The 17,897-nt window shown below is 55.9% G+C and overlaps 3 protein-coding genes and 1 long non-coding RNA gene across 4 annotated transcripts; all 4 read left to right on the top strand.

Annotated features, from left to right (window-relative positions):
• The first annotated feature begins 147 nt into the window (after positions 1–147).
• LOC104996417 lies at positions 148–712 on the top strand. Its single transcript, XR_826186.1, has 2 exons — positions 148–409; positions 511–712. It is a non-coding gene; the product is annotated as an uncharacterized LOC104996417 (long non-coding RNA).
• Positions 713–2,879: 2,167 nt separating this feature from the next.
• PRM2 (protamine 2) lies at positions 2,880–3,822 on the top strand. Its single transcript, XM_010850668.1, has 3 exons — positions 2,880–2,925; positions 3,050–3,475; positions 3,640–3,822. Exons 2-3 carry the CDS (start codon positions 3,177–3,179, stop codon positions 3,773–3,775), a joined length of 435 nt encoding a protein of 144 aa, XP_010848970.1. The 5' UTR covers positions 2,880–2,925; positions 3,050–3,176; the 3' UTR covers positions 3,776–3,822.
• Positions 3,823–5,149: 1,327 nt separating this feature from the next.
• Positions 5,150–5,561, top strand: PRM3 (protamine 3). The gene has a single exon (XM_010850667.1). The coding sequence runs from the start codon at positions 5,194–5,196 to the stop codon at positions 5,470–5,472; it is 279 nt and encodes a 92-aa protein (XP_010848969.1). The 5' UTR covers positions 5,150–5,193; the 3' UTR covers positions 5,473–5,561.
• Positions 5,562–9,251: 3,690 nt separating this feature from the next.
• On the top strand, positions 9,252–10,782 carry TNP2 (transition protein 2 (during histone to protamine replacement)). The gene is made up of 2 exons (XM_010850665.1): positions 9,252–9,699; positions 10,614–10,782. Exons 1-2 carry the CDS (start codon positions 9,318–9,320, stop codon positions 10,628–10,630), a joined length of 399 nt encoding a protein of 132 aa, XP_010848967.1. The 5' UTR covers positions 9,252–9,317; the 3' UTR covers positions 10,631–10,782.
• The last annotated feature ends 7,115 nt before the right edge of the window (positions 10,783–17,897 follow it).

Raw genomic sequence — 17,897 nt, 5'->3', positions numbered from 1 at the left:
GGGCCCCCACCCCCCCACACATCACAGCCCCACCCCTGCACATCACAGCCCCGCCCTCCCTCACCAAGCACCTCCCACATGCCCATATATGGGCATGATTTGGGCAGCTCTGACCCTGGTCTGTGAGGTCTGGGTCTCTGTGACCTCACAATGACCAGGGCCCTGCCCGGGTCTATATAAGAGGCCAGGAAGTCGGCCCCTGTCACAGCCCACAAATTCCACCTGCTCACAGGTTGGCTGGCTCAACCAAGGCGGTATCCCCTGCTCTGAGCATCCAGGCCGAATCCACCCAGCACCATGGCCAGATACCGATGCTGCCTCACCCATAGCGGGAGCAGATGCCGCCGCCGCCGCCGAAGAAGATGTCGCAGACGAAGGAGGCGCTTTTGTCGGAGGCGCAGGAGGAGAGGTGAAGAGGGTCCATCCTTGGGGGCAGGGGCCAGGGAGCTGGGGCGGGGCTGGGGGTTTGGGCTGTGCTGAAGTGTCCTCGTGTCCTCTGGTTCTCTGCAGTGTGCTGCCGTCGCTACACCGTCATAAGGTGTACAAGACAGTAACCACACAGTAGCAAGACCACCGCACTCCTGCCTGAAAGGTCACCAGCCTTCAAGACCCTCTTGCCACATCTTGAACATGCCACCATTTCAATGACATGAACAGGAGCCTGCTAACGAACAATGCCACCTGTCAATAAATGTTGAAAGACATCATTCCACTCTTTGACTCTTTGCTTTGAGGGACTCGAGGCGGGGGGGGTTGGGGATGCCGGGAAGAGGGGACACAAAGGATGGTTCATGCTGGATCTTGTTCCAAACTCAACTACTCCCTAGTCCTTTACAGACCCCTTTCCAGCGGGGACGGGAGCTGTGCTGGTTGATGAACACATCCCTCCCCAGTTCTGTGCTCAGTGGCTTTCTACTGACAGCTCAAGATGGGCCACAGAAATTGGCAAATGCTTCCACTAGGGCTTGCTTGCTGCCACCTCCCCTAGAGCCAAGAACCATTTCCCAGCTCAAGCTCAATTCACCAGCAACAATCCCTAAGGTGCCTGATGTTGACATTTCCCATTGTTTAAAAAGATGATGTCTCTGGGTACAGTGAGTAACTTGTCCAGTGGTTGAGCCAAGCTATCATTTAATCAGGTACAATATCCTCATCCCAGGTGGACGAAACAAAAGTAACTTGCTCCACTCAACCATATGATTCTCTGAGATGTGAAGGTGATTCACGAAACACTGCTGTCTCCTGGGCACAAAACTGTCAGATCATTAACACGAGAGCTTGGGTCACGAGCTCATGGCACAGCAATTTGGCACAGGGCGTTTTATCAGTGACCAGAACTCTGACCCAGCTGCCTAATGACAGGGCCATAGAAACATCGTGGCCCAACTTCCATCTCTGAGCACCATGGAGCATGGGTACTGGGCATTTGCCACTCCCAAGCCTCACACCCAACCTGCAAGGCAGTGTTGATGGCCCCGTCTTGGCAGGTGAGACCACTGAGCTGGGAGATGAACTCGCTTCCATGACTCAACCACTTGATTGGTTTCATAAGCCAGTCAGAAAGATGCTGGTGGGAGGGCTGAACATGGACCCTCCTGGGTAGGCTTTTACAAGTAGATCAAGGGCCAGTGGTGGAGATACTGACTTAGCAGGGTCTCGGCGTAAGGCCTGGGCATGCAGATTTTGAGCAAGTGCCCTATCCTATCCTACTAAGAAGGATGCTAACTGCTAAGTCACTTCAGTCGTGTCCAACTCTGTGCGACCCCATAGACGGAAGCCCACCAGGCTCCCCTGTCCCTGGGATTCTCCAGGCAAGAACACTGGAGTGGGTTGCCATTTCCTTCTCCAATGCGTGAAAGTGAAAAGTGAAAGGGAAGTCGCTCAGTCATGTCTGACTCTTAGTGACCCCATGGACTGCAGCCTACCAGGCTCCTCTATCCATGGGATTTTCCAGGCAAGAGTACTGGAGTGGGGTGCCATTGCCTTCTCCAACTAAGAAGGATAGGAGGCCTCAAAAGTTCCCTATCACCATTGTCAATAAATCACCACAAATTTCATAGCTTACAACACAAATGTATTGTCTTACATACATGGACCTTATGGGGCTAAAACTCAAGGTCTGAGCAGGTTCTGAAGGTTTTCAGAAGCATCATAACCTTGTCTTTCCCAGCTCCTTGCCAGCAACTGCATTCCTTGACTCAGGGCCCCTGCCTCCATTTTCAAAGCCAGTGGCTTAGCACCGTCAGATCTCTTCCTGTGACCCTCCTGCCTCCCTCTTCCACCTTATAAGGATACATGTGATTTTGCGGAACCCACACTGAGCCCATCCAGATGATCTAGGATGAGCTTTCCATCTCTTTAAGTCACTCTTAAGAAAGTCCCTGCGTGTCTGCTCACTCTCAGGGGCGAGGGCGTGAGGGCATTCGTCTGCCTACCACGCTCTCCCGCGGCTGCTATGGTTCTGATTCTGGATTTTCATGCCGGGAGAGGCTCAGCAGGAGGCCAGGGGTGGAGGGAAGATGGGCACATTTTTGGGGGAGGGAGGCGTGTGCCCGGGCTGGGGAAGTGGGTGGAGGGCTGAGGGCACATGAACTCTGAAGTCTGGCCGTGGCTCCTTATCTGCAGGCACCACGAGCAAGCAAGTCACTTAACCTCTTCCTGCCTCATTTAAGGAGTGAATGTATGGAATTTGTGGAATTCCTGGCACAGAGTGAGCATAAGATAACCCTGTGGACAGATAAGCCCCCGTCCCAGCCCCCCGAGAGGCCACAGCAGTGGCTGCAAAGGCAGCAAGGAAGCTTCAGGAACCCCGAGGAGCTGGGGGAGGGGCAGGGTGTGAGGGCTTGGATCCAGACAAGGAGGCTGGCCCTCATCTTCAGAGGTTTTGTCCCCTGGTTTCGAGGCATGGGGGACACGTTTTACGGGGTGAGGAGTTGGCTGCCCGCGCCCTGTGCTGCCTTCACAGAAGGGGCCCAGGTGGGGACAATGGTGGGGTGGGGCCGCTAAGTCACAGTGGGGGGCCCCCTTTATATACAAGTCCCCCCCACAGGCTGCGGACAGACCCGACCAACACTGTTAACAGCAAGAGCAGGGGGCAGGCCTCAGCCTCCTCCCCGTCCCCCCAAGGCCAGCTGCCGTCTCAGCCCGCGTCGCCCACCCGTGACCCCTCCATCACGATGGTCCGATGCCACGTGAAGAGTCCGACTGAAAGTCCACCCGGGCAGCAGGGCTCCGGGCAGCAGGGCGAGACGGAGCACCCGGATCAGGCACGGGAGCTGAGGCCAGAAGACATCCCGGTCTACGGGAGGACTCACAGAGGCCGCTACCACTACAGACACAGGAGCCACACGAGGCGGCGCCCCTACCGGAGGCGCCGGAGAAGGGCCTGCAGGCACAGGAGGCGCCGCAGAGGTGCGGCGGGCCCCCCCTGCGCTCCCGTCCCAGGCACCCCCCAGGCCTCCAGGCCAGGGCTCAGGTGGGCAGCGGGTGGCTCCTGCAGCTCTGGGGCCCCACCCTGTCAGACAGCCCCCTCATCCTGTGCCCCCACCCCACCCCGGCAGCCCCCCAACGCCACCCCGGCAGCCCCCCCTCCCCACCCAGGTTCCCTGGATGGCCCCTAACTGGAACTTTTTCCAAAAGGCTGCCGAAGGATGAGGAGGAGGAGGAGATGCGGAAGGCAGCTCTAAGCTTCCCTGGGCCCACCAGAAAGAGTCTCCTGCCAGGAAGCCCCTCGCAAGACCATACCACATCCCCCTTGGAGCCCACGAGATCTTGAGTAAAATGAGCAAAAGTCATCTGCCAAATAAAGCTTGAGATAAGAAACCTGCTAGCCTGTCAGGATCTCTCTTGTACGAAGGCACAAACACATAGCTTCTGTTCCCCACGGGATCAGGGGAGCGGGGAGCGGCCGGGGCAGGGGGCTCATCCCTCAGTGCTGTGTGCTGGTGTGTTCCCCTCTGAGCCTGGGGGCGTCCGGTCACCGGGAGCCATCAGGACGCCCAAAGCCATGCAACTCCACCTGGACCTTCCCATTTCCGGTCAACTCCCCAGCCACTGAAGAACCTGAAAGGGCGCTGGGCGGCGGGGGCAAGTGGGAACTGAGACAAGATGGGAAGCAGGTCTGGCGTGCTCCAGCAAGAACAAAGCTGGCGCTGGGAGGGGGAACGAAAGGCAAAAGGCAGAACCGGGTGAGGCGGCGTGGGCCACTAGGGTTCGGAGATGGGACCCTTATCCAGGACAGAGTCCGTTCCTTCCTGCTCCGAGCTTCTGATGGCTTCTTATAATCTTTGGAGTCCCTCTGCTGTGGCCACATCTCCAATCTCCTCTCCCCGTGTGAAATCTCTCCGCCTCCCTCTAACAGGGACACTTATGGTTGCATTCAGGGCCCACTCAGATAACCCAGGATAATCTCACAATCCTGGGAGGGTCCTATTCAGCTGACCACAGCCACTGAGGGTTTGGGACAAGATCTCAATTATGGCTCATGTTGGAGAACGAATTCCCAGTGCTCAGAAATGACCAAGCAGACTTAATCCCCTTCCTGGCTGAAACTGGGCTGGATGGACATGTGTAGCTAGAGAGACTAGTGACCCCAAGGGCTTATGAACCGCTGCCTTTAAAGGGTGACTTTGGAGAACAGGAAGAGTAGGGTTTTCTTTAGTTTCTTTTGTTTTAATCGTAAAAAAACATGCGATTTAGGTATGTCTGTGAAGGCACCACCCAGGTCAAGAAACCAGACACTTCCAGGCCCGCGGGAAGGCTCCCTCCAGGCTGCCTTTCATCCCATCCTGTCACCAGCTCTCTGGGGCTGGGCACTTCTGGGGTGTGGGGAGGAGTCTGTGTGCTCTCCTGCTTGAGGAAATTCTATCCCCAACTCTCACCCCAGTTCAAATGGGGGGACCCCAGCCAGGGCAAACAAGGCCGGATGGAGGCGGCAACACAGCAGGGTGAGGCTGCCTGGCTGGGCCTGCCACCTCGTCTCTGCCTTGCCCTGTGGCTGGCGGGGCCTCGGCGGGGTAGCTGGTGGCCCGGGTTGAGTGGGGTTGTCGGCTCAGACTCAGGTCACCGAGGGCTGGAGGTTCCAGGGCGGGGGGCCCTTTGTGATGTCAGCGCCCTGCCTACCAGCCTCAGCGGCCCCTCCGTACCCTGCCAGTGGCCTTTCCTCCCAGTCCAGTGAGGCAGCTGAGGCAGGTGATGGGTTCCCGCTGCGCCAAGCTTGGGACGGGCCACGGCCGGGGCCACGAATCCTCCATGAAGAAGCTCGTGGCCTGCGTGAGCCAGGATAACTTCTCCTTGTCGTCGGAGGGCGAGGAGGAGGAAGAAGGCGAGGAGGAGGAGGAGGAGGGAGAAGAGGAGGAGCTCCCGGTGCAGGGCAAGCTGCTGCTGATGGAGGCCGGGCAGCAGGAGGAAGGGGCCGAAGACGCCGACTCAGAGGTCCAGCAGAGCCCCGAGCCCAAGCAGACGCGCTCCTGACCTTCGATGTGGCTGGGGAAGAGGAGCTGTCGCCGTTCCTGAGAGGAGGAGAGCTTTCAGAAAAGAGTCAATAAAGAGTCTCCTAGGAATCCTCCTCCTCCTGTCTGTCCTTGCCCCGCCACCACCCCGACCCCTGTGTCTGGTACCGTGTGTCGGGGGTGTGTGTTGGGGGGAGTGTGTGTGTGTATAGGGAGGCGGAAGAGCAGTGACCCCTGTCCCTGAACCCCAGCCAGAAGTCCTCGAAAGGTCCTCTCCCTGAGGCCTCTCGGCCGCTGTCCCCTGCTGTGGGGGGTGGAGCACATGGTGTCCTGGGCGCGTCCCACCTCCAGGGAGGACGCCTCTCCGAGTCTGAGCACCCGGTGGGACAGCATCATCTCCCTCAGCACACCCCCACTGCTTTTCTAACCGTGGACAGTATTTTTTGGGGGGGAAGGGGAGTGGTGGTTGTGTCACGAGGCATGAGGCATCTTAGTTCCCTGACCAGGGATCGAACCCCTCCTCCCTGCCTGCTGCAGTGGAAGCACAGAGTTTTAACCGCGGGACTGCTGGGGAAGACCCTGGAGAGTCCCAGAGCACAGGCGTGGGAGCTCAGCAGACCTCCTGCCAGTTTCCTTGCGCCCGCTGTGTGACACTGAGCATGTCCCTGTCTGCCTGTTGACACTAGCGACCCCACAGGCCAGTGGGTCAGGAGAAGTGACTGAGATGCTGGGGAGGGACTGGGCCTGGCACACAGCGAGTGTTTCACCCAAGACGGGCACTGCAGCTGGAGCCACGGGGGTCCCACCTGACTCACAGACCCTGCTATAGGGGGACAGAGCAGGGGGAGGGGTCTGAGTCCTTCTCAGCCACTGGTTCTGCTACCATCCTCAGGCTCAAGGGGACCGTTGGAACCCCTGTGAAAGGCTCACCTCTGCCTTGCTCGGGGGGGTCCCGCTGTGGGACAGAGCCGATGCCCTCACAAGGGCAGTGGGCAAAGGAAGCCCAGAGGAAGCCAGAAAGGACAGAGGCCCAGCCCTGGGTCCCTCAAGCTGGCCTTCCTTAGAAGCATCGGAATGCGCCTGTTGCCCCTCCTGGCCATGGCTCCCTTAACCCTTTTCTTTCCAATAGAAAAACAAACATGATCTCCACCCTCCGCCCTCCATAGCAACCAAAACACCAGTCTGGTGGGCCATTGAGAAGGATTCTGATTGGGGTTGCTGGGAGGGCTGGGGAGGTGGTATCTCCAGGGATGGTGTGAGAGGTAAAGAGAGGTCCTGGGCTCCTCAGAGAGTGGAGGCCACCATCACTGAGGCCTGGAGACAGAGCAGGGCAGGGGAGGCCCGAGGGGGCGGCCCTGCTCTCTGACTATCCATCCCTGTCCCAACCAAGCAACACCATCAGAAGCTCCGTCCTTCTGTCCACGGCCCACAGGTCCACCCGCCCATTCACCTGCCCAGCAAACATTCGTGAAGTCCTTGCTGTATGCCTGGCACTGTGCCAGTCCCTGTGGGCCCCGAGATTAATAAACCACAGTCTCTGTCCCACCCTGATAGCTCAATTGATAAAGAATCCACCAGCAATGCGGAAGACCTGGGTTCGATCCCTGGGTTGGGAAGATCCCCTGGAGAAGGGATAGGCTACCCACTCCAGTATTCTGGCCTGGAGAATCCCATGGACTGTATAGACCACGGGGGTTGCAAAGAGTTGGACATGACTGAGTGACTTTCACTTCACTCTGTTCCACCAGGCACTCTAGGGTGGGGAAGTGGGCAGAGTGGAAGAGTAGGGGGAGGGGGGCGGAGAGGGACGGGACACCTACACAGAGTCTTCACAGCGTGGTCCCCAGCCAGCCCTGAGCCCACACAAGGCAGCGGCTTAGAACAGGGCCGCTCGCGCCCCCTTCATCCCCGCGGAGGCCTCAGTGACCACGAGGGTGGACTGGAGGCGGCCAAGCCTGAGTCCGAATCCTGGCTCTGCCACTGACTAGCTGTGGGGCTCCGGGCTGGTCATTCAACCTCTCTGAGCCTGCTTCTGCTTTGCAAACTGTAATATTAGTTCCCCAGGGCTGCTGTAACAAGTGATCAAAAACCTGGCAGCTTATAATATATCCTTTCACCTTCCAGAGGCCAGAAGTCTGAAATCAAGTTCTCTGGGCCACAGGCCCCGGCGGCCCCAGGGCAGCCTCCCTCTCCTTGTCCAGCCTACGGGGTCCCCATGGCTCATGGCTGCATGGCTCTAGTCTGGGCCTCTGCCTTCCTGGGGCCCCTTCTCCCTGATCCTTCTCTTCGCTTTCTTATAAAGACATTGGCCTTTGGATTTAGGGTGCACTTGGATAATTCAGGATGCTCTGAATATCCTTAATTACATCTGCAAAGAGGCTTTTCCAAATACAGTGACATTGACAGCTTCCAGGGATTGGGACGTGGACACATCCTTTGGGGGACTCTGTTCAGCCCAGTCCAAAGGTCACTAAGACTCAGAGACAAAGCCACCTAGAAGAGGTGGGGGCAGAGCCCAGCCATATCGGAAGTGTTCCCTAAAGGAGGGTGATTTTCACCATGTGATCTGACACATTTATGAAGAAATAAACTACAATAAAAGCAGATGATAGCAAAGCTGTGCGTGAGCAACAGATGTAGACTGGGGGTTCTGCTAGAGGGAGGGGAGGTGGAGATGGAGGGAGTCTCCCGAGGTTGAGCTATAGGGAGGGTTGAGGGCCAAGAGCTGAGACCAAGCGTTGACCGAGGCGGGGGAGGCATGGATGGCTGTGGAGAGAAAGGGATGAAGGAGCTCTGACCAGGCCATGTGCGCACGCACGCACGGGGTGGGCTTTCTTCCCCAGGGGCTGGGAGGTCAGAGCAGGGGTGCACACTGGGGCCGCGCTAGCAGGGGGGGAGGGGAGCGGAGGCGGCAGGCGGGAGGCAGGAGACCGGTTTTCAAGCGCCTCCTGAGGTTTGACGGGCGTCTCAGGCTCACAAGAATGCCAGGAAGGAAGGGGTGACAGCCCTTTGTCCAACAGGGAAACCAGGCCTCAAAACAACTGACCCAAGACAGGATATCAGAACAGAGTGGGCTTTGAACCCGACTCTGGATTTCCCAGCTATAAATCCTGCTAGGGAGGCAGGCTTGTCAGGCAGGCCCCAGGACCACCGTGGGTCCCTTTGGTTACTTTTTTTGTTTGTTCGTTTTATTCATTTATTAATTAGTTTATTTTTAACTGAAGGATAACCCCTTTACAGTATTGTGTTGGTTTCTGCCATACATTCACATCTTTGGTCACTCTTACCCTCCACCTGATAAGTCATCCCATGGCTCAACGTGCACCCACCCTGGTGGCGGTCATCTGCCTTACTGACCACCCACCCATCCCCACTCTAGTGGGGTCAGGGCTGTGCTCCTGGATTCCAGCCTGCCTGCGTGGAGCCAGAACAAGACTGGGCATGCTCGGATACGTTTATTGAGTTCTTACTGCGGGCTGGCCCCAAGGAAGGGGCAGGTGTTCTATGCCCCGTTCTACAAAAGCAGGGAAACTGGGACTAGAGAGGCAGATGCCCGGGGGGAAGAGATCAGAAGGAAAAGCAGCAGCAGGCCCAGGTGTGGGCCCAGCTCCACCCGACCTGAGGGGCTGCTCTCAACCCACAGACACGCCCTTTGAAAGCTGCCCCACCCTGCGTGTTAGGATGAGGGCAGAGGGCATTGTTTCCCGTTGGGCCACATCTGTTACATACCCCCCTGTGGCCGGTGCCATCACAATCGGGCCCAACTATATAACCAGGGGCTGCCAGGGCCTCTGTGAAGCTGGGTCTGCCAGAAGAGGAGGAGGAGGCGGCGGCCCCTGCCCCTCTAAGCGAGGCCGCCCCCCACCCATGGACACCAAGACACAGAGCCTTCCCAACACCCACGCCCAGCCCCACAGCAACTCTCGGCCCCAAAGCCACGCCTGCCACCACTGCAGCTGCAGCCAGCACTGCCAGAGCCGCAGCCGCAGCCGCAGCTGCCGCAGCCGCAGCTCCAACCGGCGCCCGAGGAGCCACCGCAGCCCCGCTGGCCGCCAGGGCCAGAGCCCAGGCCCCAGCCCTCCTCTGAGGCGCCACAGACACACCATGCACTCCCACCAGTGTCCCTCGCGGCCCGTCACCCACTCTTGCAGCCACTCCAAGAACAGAAAGAACTTGGAGGGAAAGGTGATCAAGAGGAAGCAGGTCAAGAGGAGCAAGCAGGTGTACAAAAGAAAGAGGCAGAGCTCAGGTACCTGTCAAGCCGGTGGCCTTTCACAGGACTCCCCCAGAGAAGGGCGGCGCAGCCCAGCGGGGCTGTAGAGGCGGTGAGGTGAAGGCTGCCTCCGCCAAGTCAGAGCACAGAGGACCCACAGGCAAGGGTTAAGAGGGAGAGGGAACTATGACAGTTGTATATACATGATGCATTGATGGAATAGCTCTTTAATTGGATGGGTTGATTGGAAGGATGGACGAACGGCAGATTAGCTAGGTGGAAGCATGGAGAGGTGAATAAGGCTGGGTAGATGAATAATTAGGAGGCCTGTTAGATAGGGAATGGGGAGAAGAGTTAGATGGTTGCTTGAGTGGATGGGTAAGAAGGATGAGGGGAAGGAATGAATCCATTAAGTGACTGAGAATCAGAAGGGATGTGATTAGATTTCTAGATTGGGCTGATGCATTGGGAGGGTGAATGAATTGGTTGGCTGGGCAGATGGCTGAGTAGATAAGGGTTTGAACACAATTGGATATCTGGAGGCATGACTATTGAGAGGATATGAATTGGTTAAATAATGGTGGTCTAGGTGGGTGGAGGATCAGGTTGGTGGATGGATAAATGAACTGATAGATGAACTGACTGGACGGCAAGCTGGCTGAATGGACTAACTGGACCAATGAACGAAAGAAAGACAGTGGGATTGGTGGACTGGATGTGTAGCCTGGACGTGGTTTAAAGAATGAAATGAATGTTGGACTGGGTTGAATTCACGGGTGCATGATAAATGGATGGATTCCCAAGTCAAAAGGACCCTGATGATTGTGTCAGTTCTAGCCATGCCCCATATCTGATTACACACGAGCATCCAAAAACCCAAAGGAGAGGGTTAAGTGACCTTAGGAAGCACTCAGTTATTAAAGGCTCCCTTTCCCATTTCTATCCCTTAGGACGGAAGTACAACTGAGATGACACCCCACGGTTTGTTCCTGTGTCTGTTTCATCCAGATAAGAAACGCCATCACACGTTGAATGCTAGAAGGAAGAAGTAAACTTTGCAGGAACATGTTACTACAGTGATTTCTATGCAACATTGATTAAAGCTTGTACACTGGATGACTTATCCTGGAGTTGTTTCATTAACTGTGTCATGTTTTGGGGGGCCTGGTTGGAAGTACAAAGCAGGGAAGAGGTTGGGTAGGGAGGAGGGACATGCCTTGGGATGGGATCTCATAAAAGTGTAAGGTATCAGTCCTCATGTGGAGCAGAAATGAATGGAAGGTAAACACACCAAGAAGCCTTTGGCATAGATGGGCAACGCTCTCTCGGGAGCGCGTATAGCTCCCATGTGCTCATGCACGGGAGAAGGCAGTGGCACCCCACTCCAGTACTCTTGCCTGGAAAATCCCATGGATGGAGGAGCCTGGTAGGCTGCAGTCCATGGGGTCGCCAAGAGTCGGACACAACTGAGCGACTTCCCTTTCACTTTTCACTTTCATGCATTGGAGACAGAAATGGCAACCCACTCCAGTGTTCTTGCCTGGAGAATCCCAGGGACTGGGAAAGCCTGGTGGGTTGCCGTCTATGGGGTCGCACAGAGTCGGACACGACTGAAGTGACTCAGCAGCAGCAGTGCACACGCACACTCACACACGGGATATGCTCGAGCCCACACACTGTTCATGTCATCCACACGCAGAGTGAGCAGGCCAGGACCATGGCAGGAGATAGGCAGGAAGGGGGTTAGGAACATGTGCTTTGCAGTCCAGAGCATCCTGAGTTTGAGTCCTGGCTCATTTTGTTTGCCTGCTGTGTTCCCTTGGGTTGGTGATCAACCTCTCTGAGCCTCATTTGTTTCAATACATAAAGGGCAAAGTGCTTTCAGGGGCTGGGCTGAAACACAAGACGCGTCCACAGAAAGAACACAAACGTACAAGCACAAGATTTGCTAGTCACGGGACCTCCCTGATGCTCCGGTGGTTAAGAATCCACCTTTTAATAATGCAGGGGACGTGGGTTCAATCCCTGGTCAGGGAACTGATCCCCACAGGCCACAACTAGAGAGCCCATGTGCCACAAGTACAGAGCCCGCACACTCTGGAGCCCACGTGCTGCAACTAAGGCCAGACATAGCCAAATATGAAACATTTGCTGGTCACAATAAGCAGAATCAAGGAAGCCGGTCTGGGTGTAACACAGAGCAACTCTGGTGGGGCTGGGGGTGGGGACAGAGTTCAAGGAAATGGGGACCTGAGGAAAGCACATTGCAGGCCGAGAGAACAGCATGTGCAAGCCTGGAGGGAGCAAGGAAGGAGTCTGAGGTATTCCAAAGGCTAGAGCGGCTGGCACAGGTGTGTGGGGGGCTGCCAGGGGGTGGGAGCGCCAGGCAGGGGCCAGGCCATGCAGGGTTTGCAGGCCGTGGGGAACCTGGACATTTTATTTGGTGTGCTAAGTCACGGGAGGTCTTAATCAGGCAAGCAACAGGGTCGAGCATCTATGCTGTGTGGAGAGTGACTGGCAGGGGACTGAAGGGACAAGAGGAAGCGCTGTGGGCAGCGTGTGGCCAGGAGGGAGGGCGCAGAGCCTGGACCAAGCGTGGCAACAGAGACGTTCCTCTTGGAGGGAAATTCTGAGATCAGAGATTCCTGCTAAGCCCCAAAACTCCTGGTTCCCTGTTCAAAAACCTAAGTCTGGAACTTCCGTGGTGGTCCAGTGGTTGAGGATCTGTCTGCCAAGGCAGGGACATGGGTTTGATCCTTGGTCTGGGAAGATTCCACATGTCATGGAGCAACTAAGCCCGTGAGCCACAACTACCAAAGTCCGCGGGCCCTACAGCCCGTGCTCTGCAGCAAGAAAAGCCACCGCAGTGGGAGCCTCGCGCACCACGACTACAGAGGAGCCCCCACTCGCCATAGCTCGAGAAAGCCCTGTGTATCAACAAAGACCCAGCACAAACAAACAAAAAGTAAGGCCAAATAAAGCCATGATAGTCACTGAAACACCTCTGTGCAGAAACGGTTGGGAAGTGCTTCTAGAGAGCAAGTTTTAAGGCAGGAGGTGGAGACAGAGGGTCAGAGGATAAGTCAGGGACTTTAAGACCCACTCACCAGAGGACTTCCCTATTCCCTGGACAGTGTCCTTGTCTGATACGATCACAGAAGGCAGGAGCTCTACTGCAGAGAACATCAACTTTGTAATAGAAGTGAACTGGGAAGCTGACAGACTGGGTCACAACTGTGCTTTACGGACCCATTCTGACCCCACATTCCCTGAAACCAACACTCAGAAAGAAGTGCCTCAGTAACACAGACACCCAGTCACATATATAAAGAAACTGCCATTCAAACCCACTCAGACGCAGAGCCCGAGGTTCACGTGCGGACTCCCAAACGCACGTCCCCGCCTCCACACACACACACAGGTTCTCACACGCCTCCCCTCCCACACAATGAAACACAAGCAAGCACTTGCAGGCGCACAGCTACCCTCCCGCAGTCAGACACACAGTGACAAGAGGAGCAAAATCAAACCACAGATTCATTCTTTGGCTTACTTGGTTTGGGGTGGCGGCGGCAGTAGTCTGGCGGCAGGCCTGCTGGAAACCCAAATTCAGGAAACAGAGAGGAGTAGATGCTAACTCCAGCCACTGAGGGGCCTGGCACGTTCTGCCCGTGTTGGGATGTTGGGGTGAAGTGAGGTCTGGGGAACAGAAACAGCCCCGCCTGTGGTGGGGCTGCTCGCTCAGCTGCCTGGGGAGCACCCTTCTAAGAGGACCCAACAGTCCTAGGGGTGGAGGGGGGACAGCCAGGGAAGAGGGTACAGGCCCTCTGTAGTGCTGAGATGCCTATTAGAGGTACAATTCAGGAGGAAAGAGTACCTCAAGCTCTGGAGATTCGGCCCCTCTCTTCCCTCACTGGGTAACCCCAGGACTGCCTCTTCGCCTCTCTGAGCCTTGGTTCAAGCAGTAAAGACTCTGCCTGCAATGCGGGAGGCCCGGGTTTGGTCCCTGAGTCAGGAAGATCCCCTGGAAGAGAGAACGGCAACCCAGCCCAGTATTCTTGCCTGGAAAATCCCATGGACAGAGGAGCCTGGTGGGCTACAGTCCACGGGGTCACAGAGAGTCGGACACGACTGAGGGCCCAACAGCGTGCTTTCTTTCACCCTGTAAAGCGGGCCAAGGCGCCGTGCTGTTCTTGATTGCTGAACCCCTGTACCAGCATGGGGCCTGGGCACGCGTTAGGTGCCCAGCACATACTGGACGGACACAGGAAAGACAGTGAGATGCTACTTGTATACCTGCTGAATAGGCAAAACCAGAAAAGGCTGGATGATACTAGCCAGGTACTGAGAGGGCCCAGCAAAGTAGATATGATTGAATGCAGTCGCCTGGAGGGCAGACGTGCACACGCAGGTTGGCAGGCGACTGGGCGGTGTCTATGAGAAGTGTGCAAAGCGTTTCTCACACACATGTGCCAGAGTTCAGGGCCTCGTGGCTTGCAAGAGCAAAAAACTGCTACAGGACCCACAGGAGGGCTAAGTGAACACGGAGGTTCACTGAGGACTATCGTGCAGTTTTTAAAAGTACGGGGTTGACCTCTGTGCAATCCCTCCAGACTGCCACGACATGCTGCTGGGTGAAAGGGCAAGATGGAGAAGGAAACACCACTGGGGGAGGGCAAAATTCCACACAAAGCAACCCTGTACTTTTATGCGGGAAAAAGCAGGTATGTAAGTGCTTAGACAAGATGTGGAAGGACACAGACTAAGTGGGTGCCTGGGGATGCGTTGGGGGAAGGGAGATGCTTTATTTTCTACAAAAACACGAAAAAGTAAATTAGGGAGAAAAGGAAGGAGCATCAGGGGAGCATGTAACAAGCACTCAGCAAAGCTCTGTCGACTCTGGAAAGAGATAATGCAGGAATGCTGAATGTAAACTCTGTGTCTGCAAAGTGCTGTTAACTTTTCTTGACAGCGCTCGTCCATTCTGGGCCTGCTGGTCCAGGCGAGAGGATCCAGGAGCCCCTTCCCAGAGGGACTCACCGCCCCGGGGCACAGAGAGGCCAACGCTGGCCGCCCACCGCTGTCCCCAGTTGAGCCTCTGCCTGTAAACCGTGCAGGTGGCACCGGTGCCCCTCCACTTCCCGGAGCCTCATCTGCCACCACTTGCCACGCGGGTCCTCAAGCTGCGGCCTCCAGGCCTCTGCTGACGGCCATGCTCTGCCAGAAGTGCTCTGCCTGCTTCTCCTTGGGCTGAGTTTCGCTTGCTCTTTAAAATTTGGGTCAAGGGACTTCCCTGGTGGTCCAGTGGCTAAGAATCCGCCTACCAATGCAGGGGACACGGGTTTGATCCCTGGTCTGGGAGGATCCCACAGCTGAGGAGCAGTTAAGCCTGTGCGCCACAGCTACTGAGCCTGTGCTCCAGAGACCGTGAACCAGAACTCCTGAGCCCGTGCACTGCAACTACTGAAGCCTGCTCGCCTAGAGCCCGGGCTCCGCAACAAAAGAAGTCACCGCAACGAGAAGCCTGCTCACAGCAACCAGGGAGTACCCTATGAACCATAAGCAAGTAAATGTGCTCAGCCACTCAGTCGTGTCTGGCTCTTTGTGACCCCAAGGACAGTAGCCCTCCAGGCTCCTCTGTCCATGGGATTCTCCAGGCAAGAACACTGGAGTGGGTTGTTATGCCCTTCCCCAAAGGATCTTCCCGACCCAGTGATCGAAGGCCTGTCTCCCACGTCTCTTGCATTGCAGGTGGATTCTTTACCGCTGAGCCACCTGGGAAGCCCAAATAAATAAATAAATAAATTTGGGGCAAGTTCGCCTCCTCCCAGAGCCTGCTCAGCCCTGCTGGCTTGGCCAGGGACCTTTTCTGGAGCCAGCAGACACTGGGCTTCCCACACCACAAATCTGCTGCTGGCCTGTGTCCTGAAGCAACAGGCCTTAAGCGAGGGAACTGGGACACGGTGAGCCCCTGGTCACGGCGCCTGCCCCACCCCACGGCTTTCTCACGGTGCGTGGCTTAGAGCTGAGGACGCGCTTGCCCCCACCCCCAAGGTCCCCAACCTGTGACAGTCAGCCCTTGTGTCTAGTGGCACAGCTTCTGAAAATTCTTATTTCCCCTCTATGCCAGCTGCCAGAGGTGACTGCCGTTGTTCTTGTCGTCAGCTTGTGATACCTACTTTGCCACTTATGAGATGGGGTAGGATGGGAACCAGATGGGCCTGTTAGAATGGTGGGAAAAACAGAATAAATCAGCTTGGAGTGAGGTCCTGGGAGATTTACTGATGAAAAGGCACTGGGCCTGTCAGGCTTGGGCTTTGCGACAGGCAACTTGCCTGAAGTCACAGGGAGAGTGGGAGCGAGGGGCGGGGGGAGGGGAGCTGGGACTGCGACCTGCTGTGTTACAGCCAGGGCTCTCAGAAGTCCTCTTTCCAGGCCCTCCTTTTTTCCAGCTATGAACACGGTACCAGCATTCTGAAAGCTGGCTAATACTGGATATTCCGCATAATCTCTGACCTCATCTCTCCTGTTTCACCCGTCACATGGAGATCAAGGGCCTGCTGGAATGTTCCTACCAGGTCTCCCCAGGACCTGGAGTCCAGCCACCAGCTCAGGCCATGACCCCTCTCCTGCTCGACGAGCGCCCTCTCCTTGGGCTCGAGCGTCCCCTCCCCTCCACGGAAAGTGTGTTCCTGTGTGATCTCCTGCCGTCGGGATCAGCCAGGACTGGGTTCTACCTCATGTCACGCGGCAGTCTCTGTGGACGGAGGCCAAGCCCCAGGTTCTCCAAGACACTCTCGCCACGTTTCACCAGCTCTTTGAGGAGCAATTTTCTCATCTGGGAAATGGCGACATAATTTCCACCTCACAGAACCACGTGCGTGCGTGTGTGCTCAGTCATGTCCAACTCTTTGTGACCCCGTGGACTGTAGCCCCGCCAGGCTCCTCTGTCCGTGGGATTTCCCAGGCAAGAATACTGGCATGGGTTGCTATTTCCTTCTCCAGGGGATCTTCCCAACCCAGGGATTAAACCCGTGTCTACCCGGATCTGCGTTGCAGGCAGATTCTTCACTGCTGAACCACTAGGGAAGCCAAGGGGTATGTGTGTGTGGGGGTGTGAATAAGACAATATGCCCAGACTGTCACCTGGACCACAGCCGGCTGAGCAAATGATGCCTCCTCTTCCTGGGTCCCTGGGGAGTGAGGGCTGACCCCAGGACTCAGGTCTCGGGCTCCTCAAGCAGGGCTCTCTACTACAACGCACACGTGTCCTGGCTTCCCCTTAGGATTGTCTTTGTACCCATTTTGGGGGCTAGTGTGGTTACATCCTTGGGGGGGGGTGGTCAGGGACAGTTGTGAGGTGTGTCCCAAGCCCCCACACTATACATCACTGTGGCTACTATCTCAGCAGTCCAGAAAGTCAGTAGCCAGAGGATTCTTTCCATGCCCAATCCTGTAGCATCTCCTGGGCTGGAAGAAATGTCTCCTGCAGTCTGGGTGAAATCTAAACACTTCCCATGTCCCCACAAAGCCTGCACCATGAACTGGACCTGTCAACCTCTATACCTCACCACCTTGCACGACACGTGTCTCCTTTTTGATCCTCAACCCCGCCGATCACTCCCACCGCAGGCCCTTTGCACTGGCTGTTGTACCTGGAATCCTTATCACTCGTTATTTAGAAAGGCCTCAACTTCAACCTCCAACCAAGAGGCTTTCCCTGACTGCTTTATCTCACTCTTGCCCATACTCCACAAAAACCCTGTTGCTCTTTCTTCCCTGTTTGTTATCCCATAGCACTTACCATGATCTAAATTGATCTAATGAATTTACTTCCTATTTCTCCTATGACTGCTTGAAGACCCCTGAGTTCCCAGTGCCTGGCAGATAATAGACACGCAATAAATGTGTATGTACCGCACAATTGCACTCATTTCACACGATAGTAAAGTAATGCTCAAAATTTTGCAAGCCAGGCTTCAGCAGTACGTGAACCGTGAACTTCCAGGTGTTCAAGCTGGTTTTAGAAAAGGCAGAGGAACCAGAGATCAAATTGCCAACATCTGCTGGATCATCGAAAAAGCAAGAGAGTTCCAGAAAAAACATCTATTTCTGCTTTATTAACTATGCCAAAACCTTTGACTGTGTGGACCACAATAAACTGTGGAAAACTCTGAAAGAGATGGGAATACCAGACCACCTGACCTGCGTCTTGAGAAACCTATATGCAGGTC

Source organism: Bison bison, unplaced genomic scaffold (assembly GCF_000754665.1).
Source record: "Bison bison bison isolate TAMUID 2011002044 unplaced genomic scaffold, Bison_UMD1.0 scf7180017864293, whole genome shotgun sequence".
In the NCBI taxonomy this organism is placed as follows: domain Eukaryota; kingdom Metazoa; phylum Chordata; class Mammalia; order Artiodactyla; family Bovidae; genus Bison; species Bison bison.
Note: the sequence above shows the minus strand (reverse complement) of the source record. Positions and strands in the feature narration are given on the sequence as shown.

Coding starts and splice junctions, on each gene's coding strand:
- PRM2 (XM_010850668.1), top strand. CDS start 3,177: ATGGTCCGATGCCACGTGAAGAGTCCGACTGAAAGTCCACCCGGGCAG. Junction 3,476..3,639: donor GCCTCCAGGCCAGGGCTCAG/GTGGGCAGCGGG, acceptor TTTTTCCAAAAG/GCTGCCGAAGGATGAGGAGG.
- TNP2 (XM_010850665.1), top strand. CDS start 9,318: ATGGACACCAAGACACAGAGCCTTCCCAACACCCACGCCCAGCCCCAC.
- PRM3 (XM_010850667.1), top strand. CDS start 5,194: ATGGGTTCCCGCTGCGCCAAGCTTGGGACGGGCCACGGCCGGGGCCAC.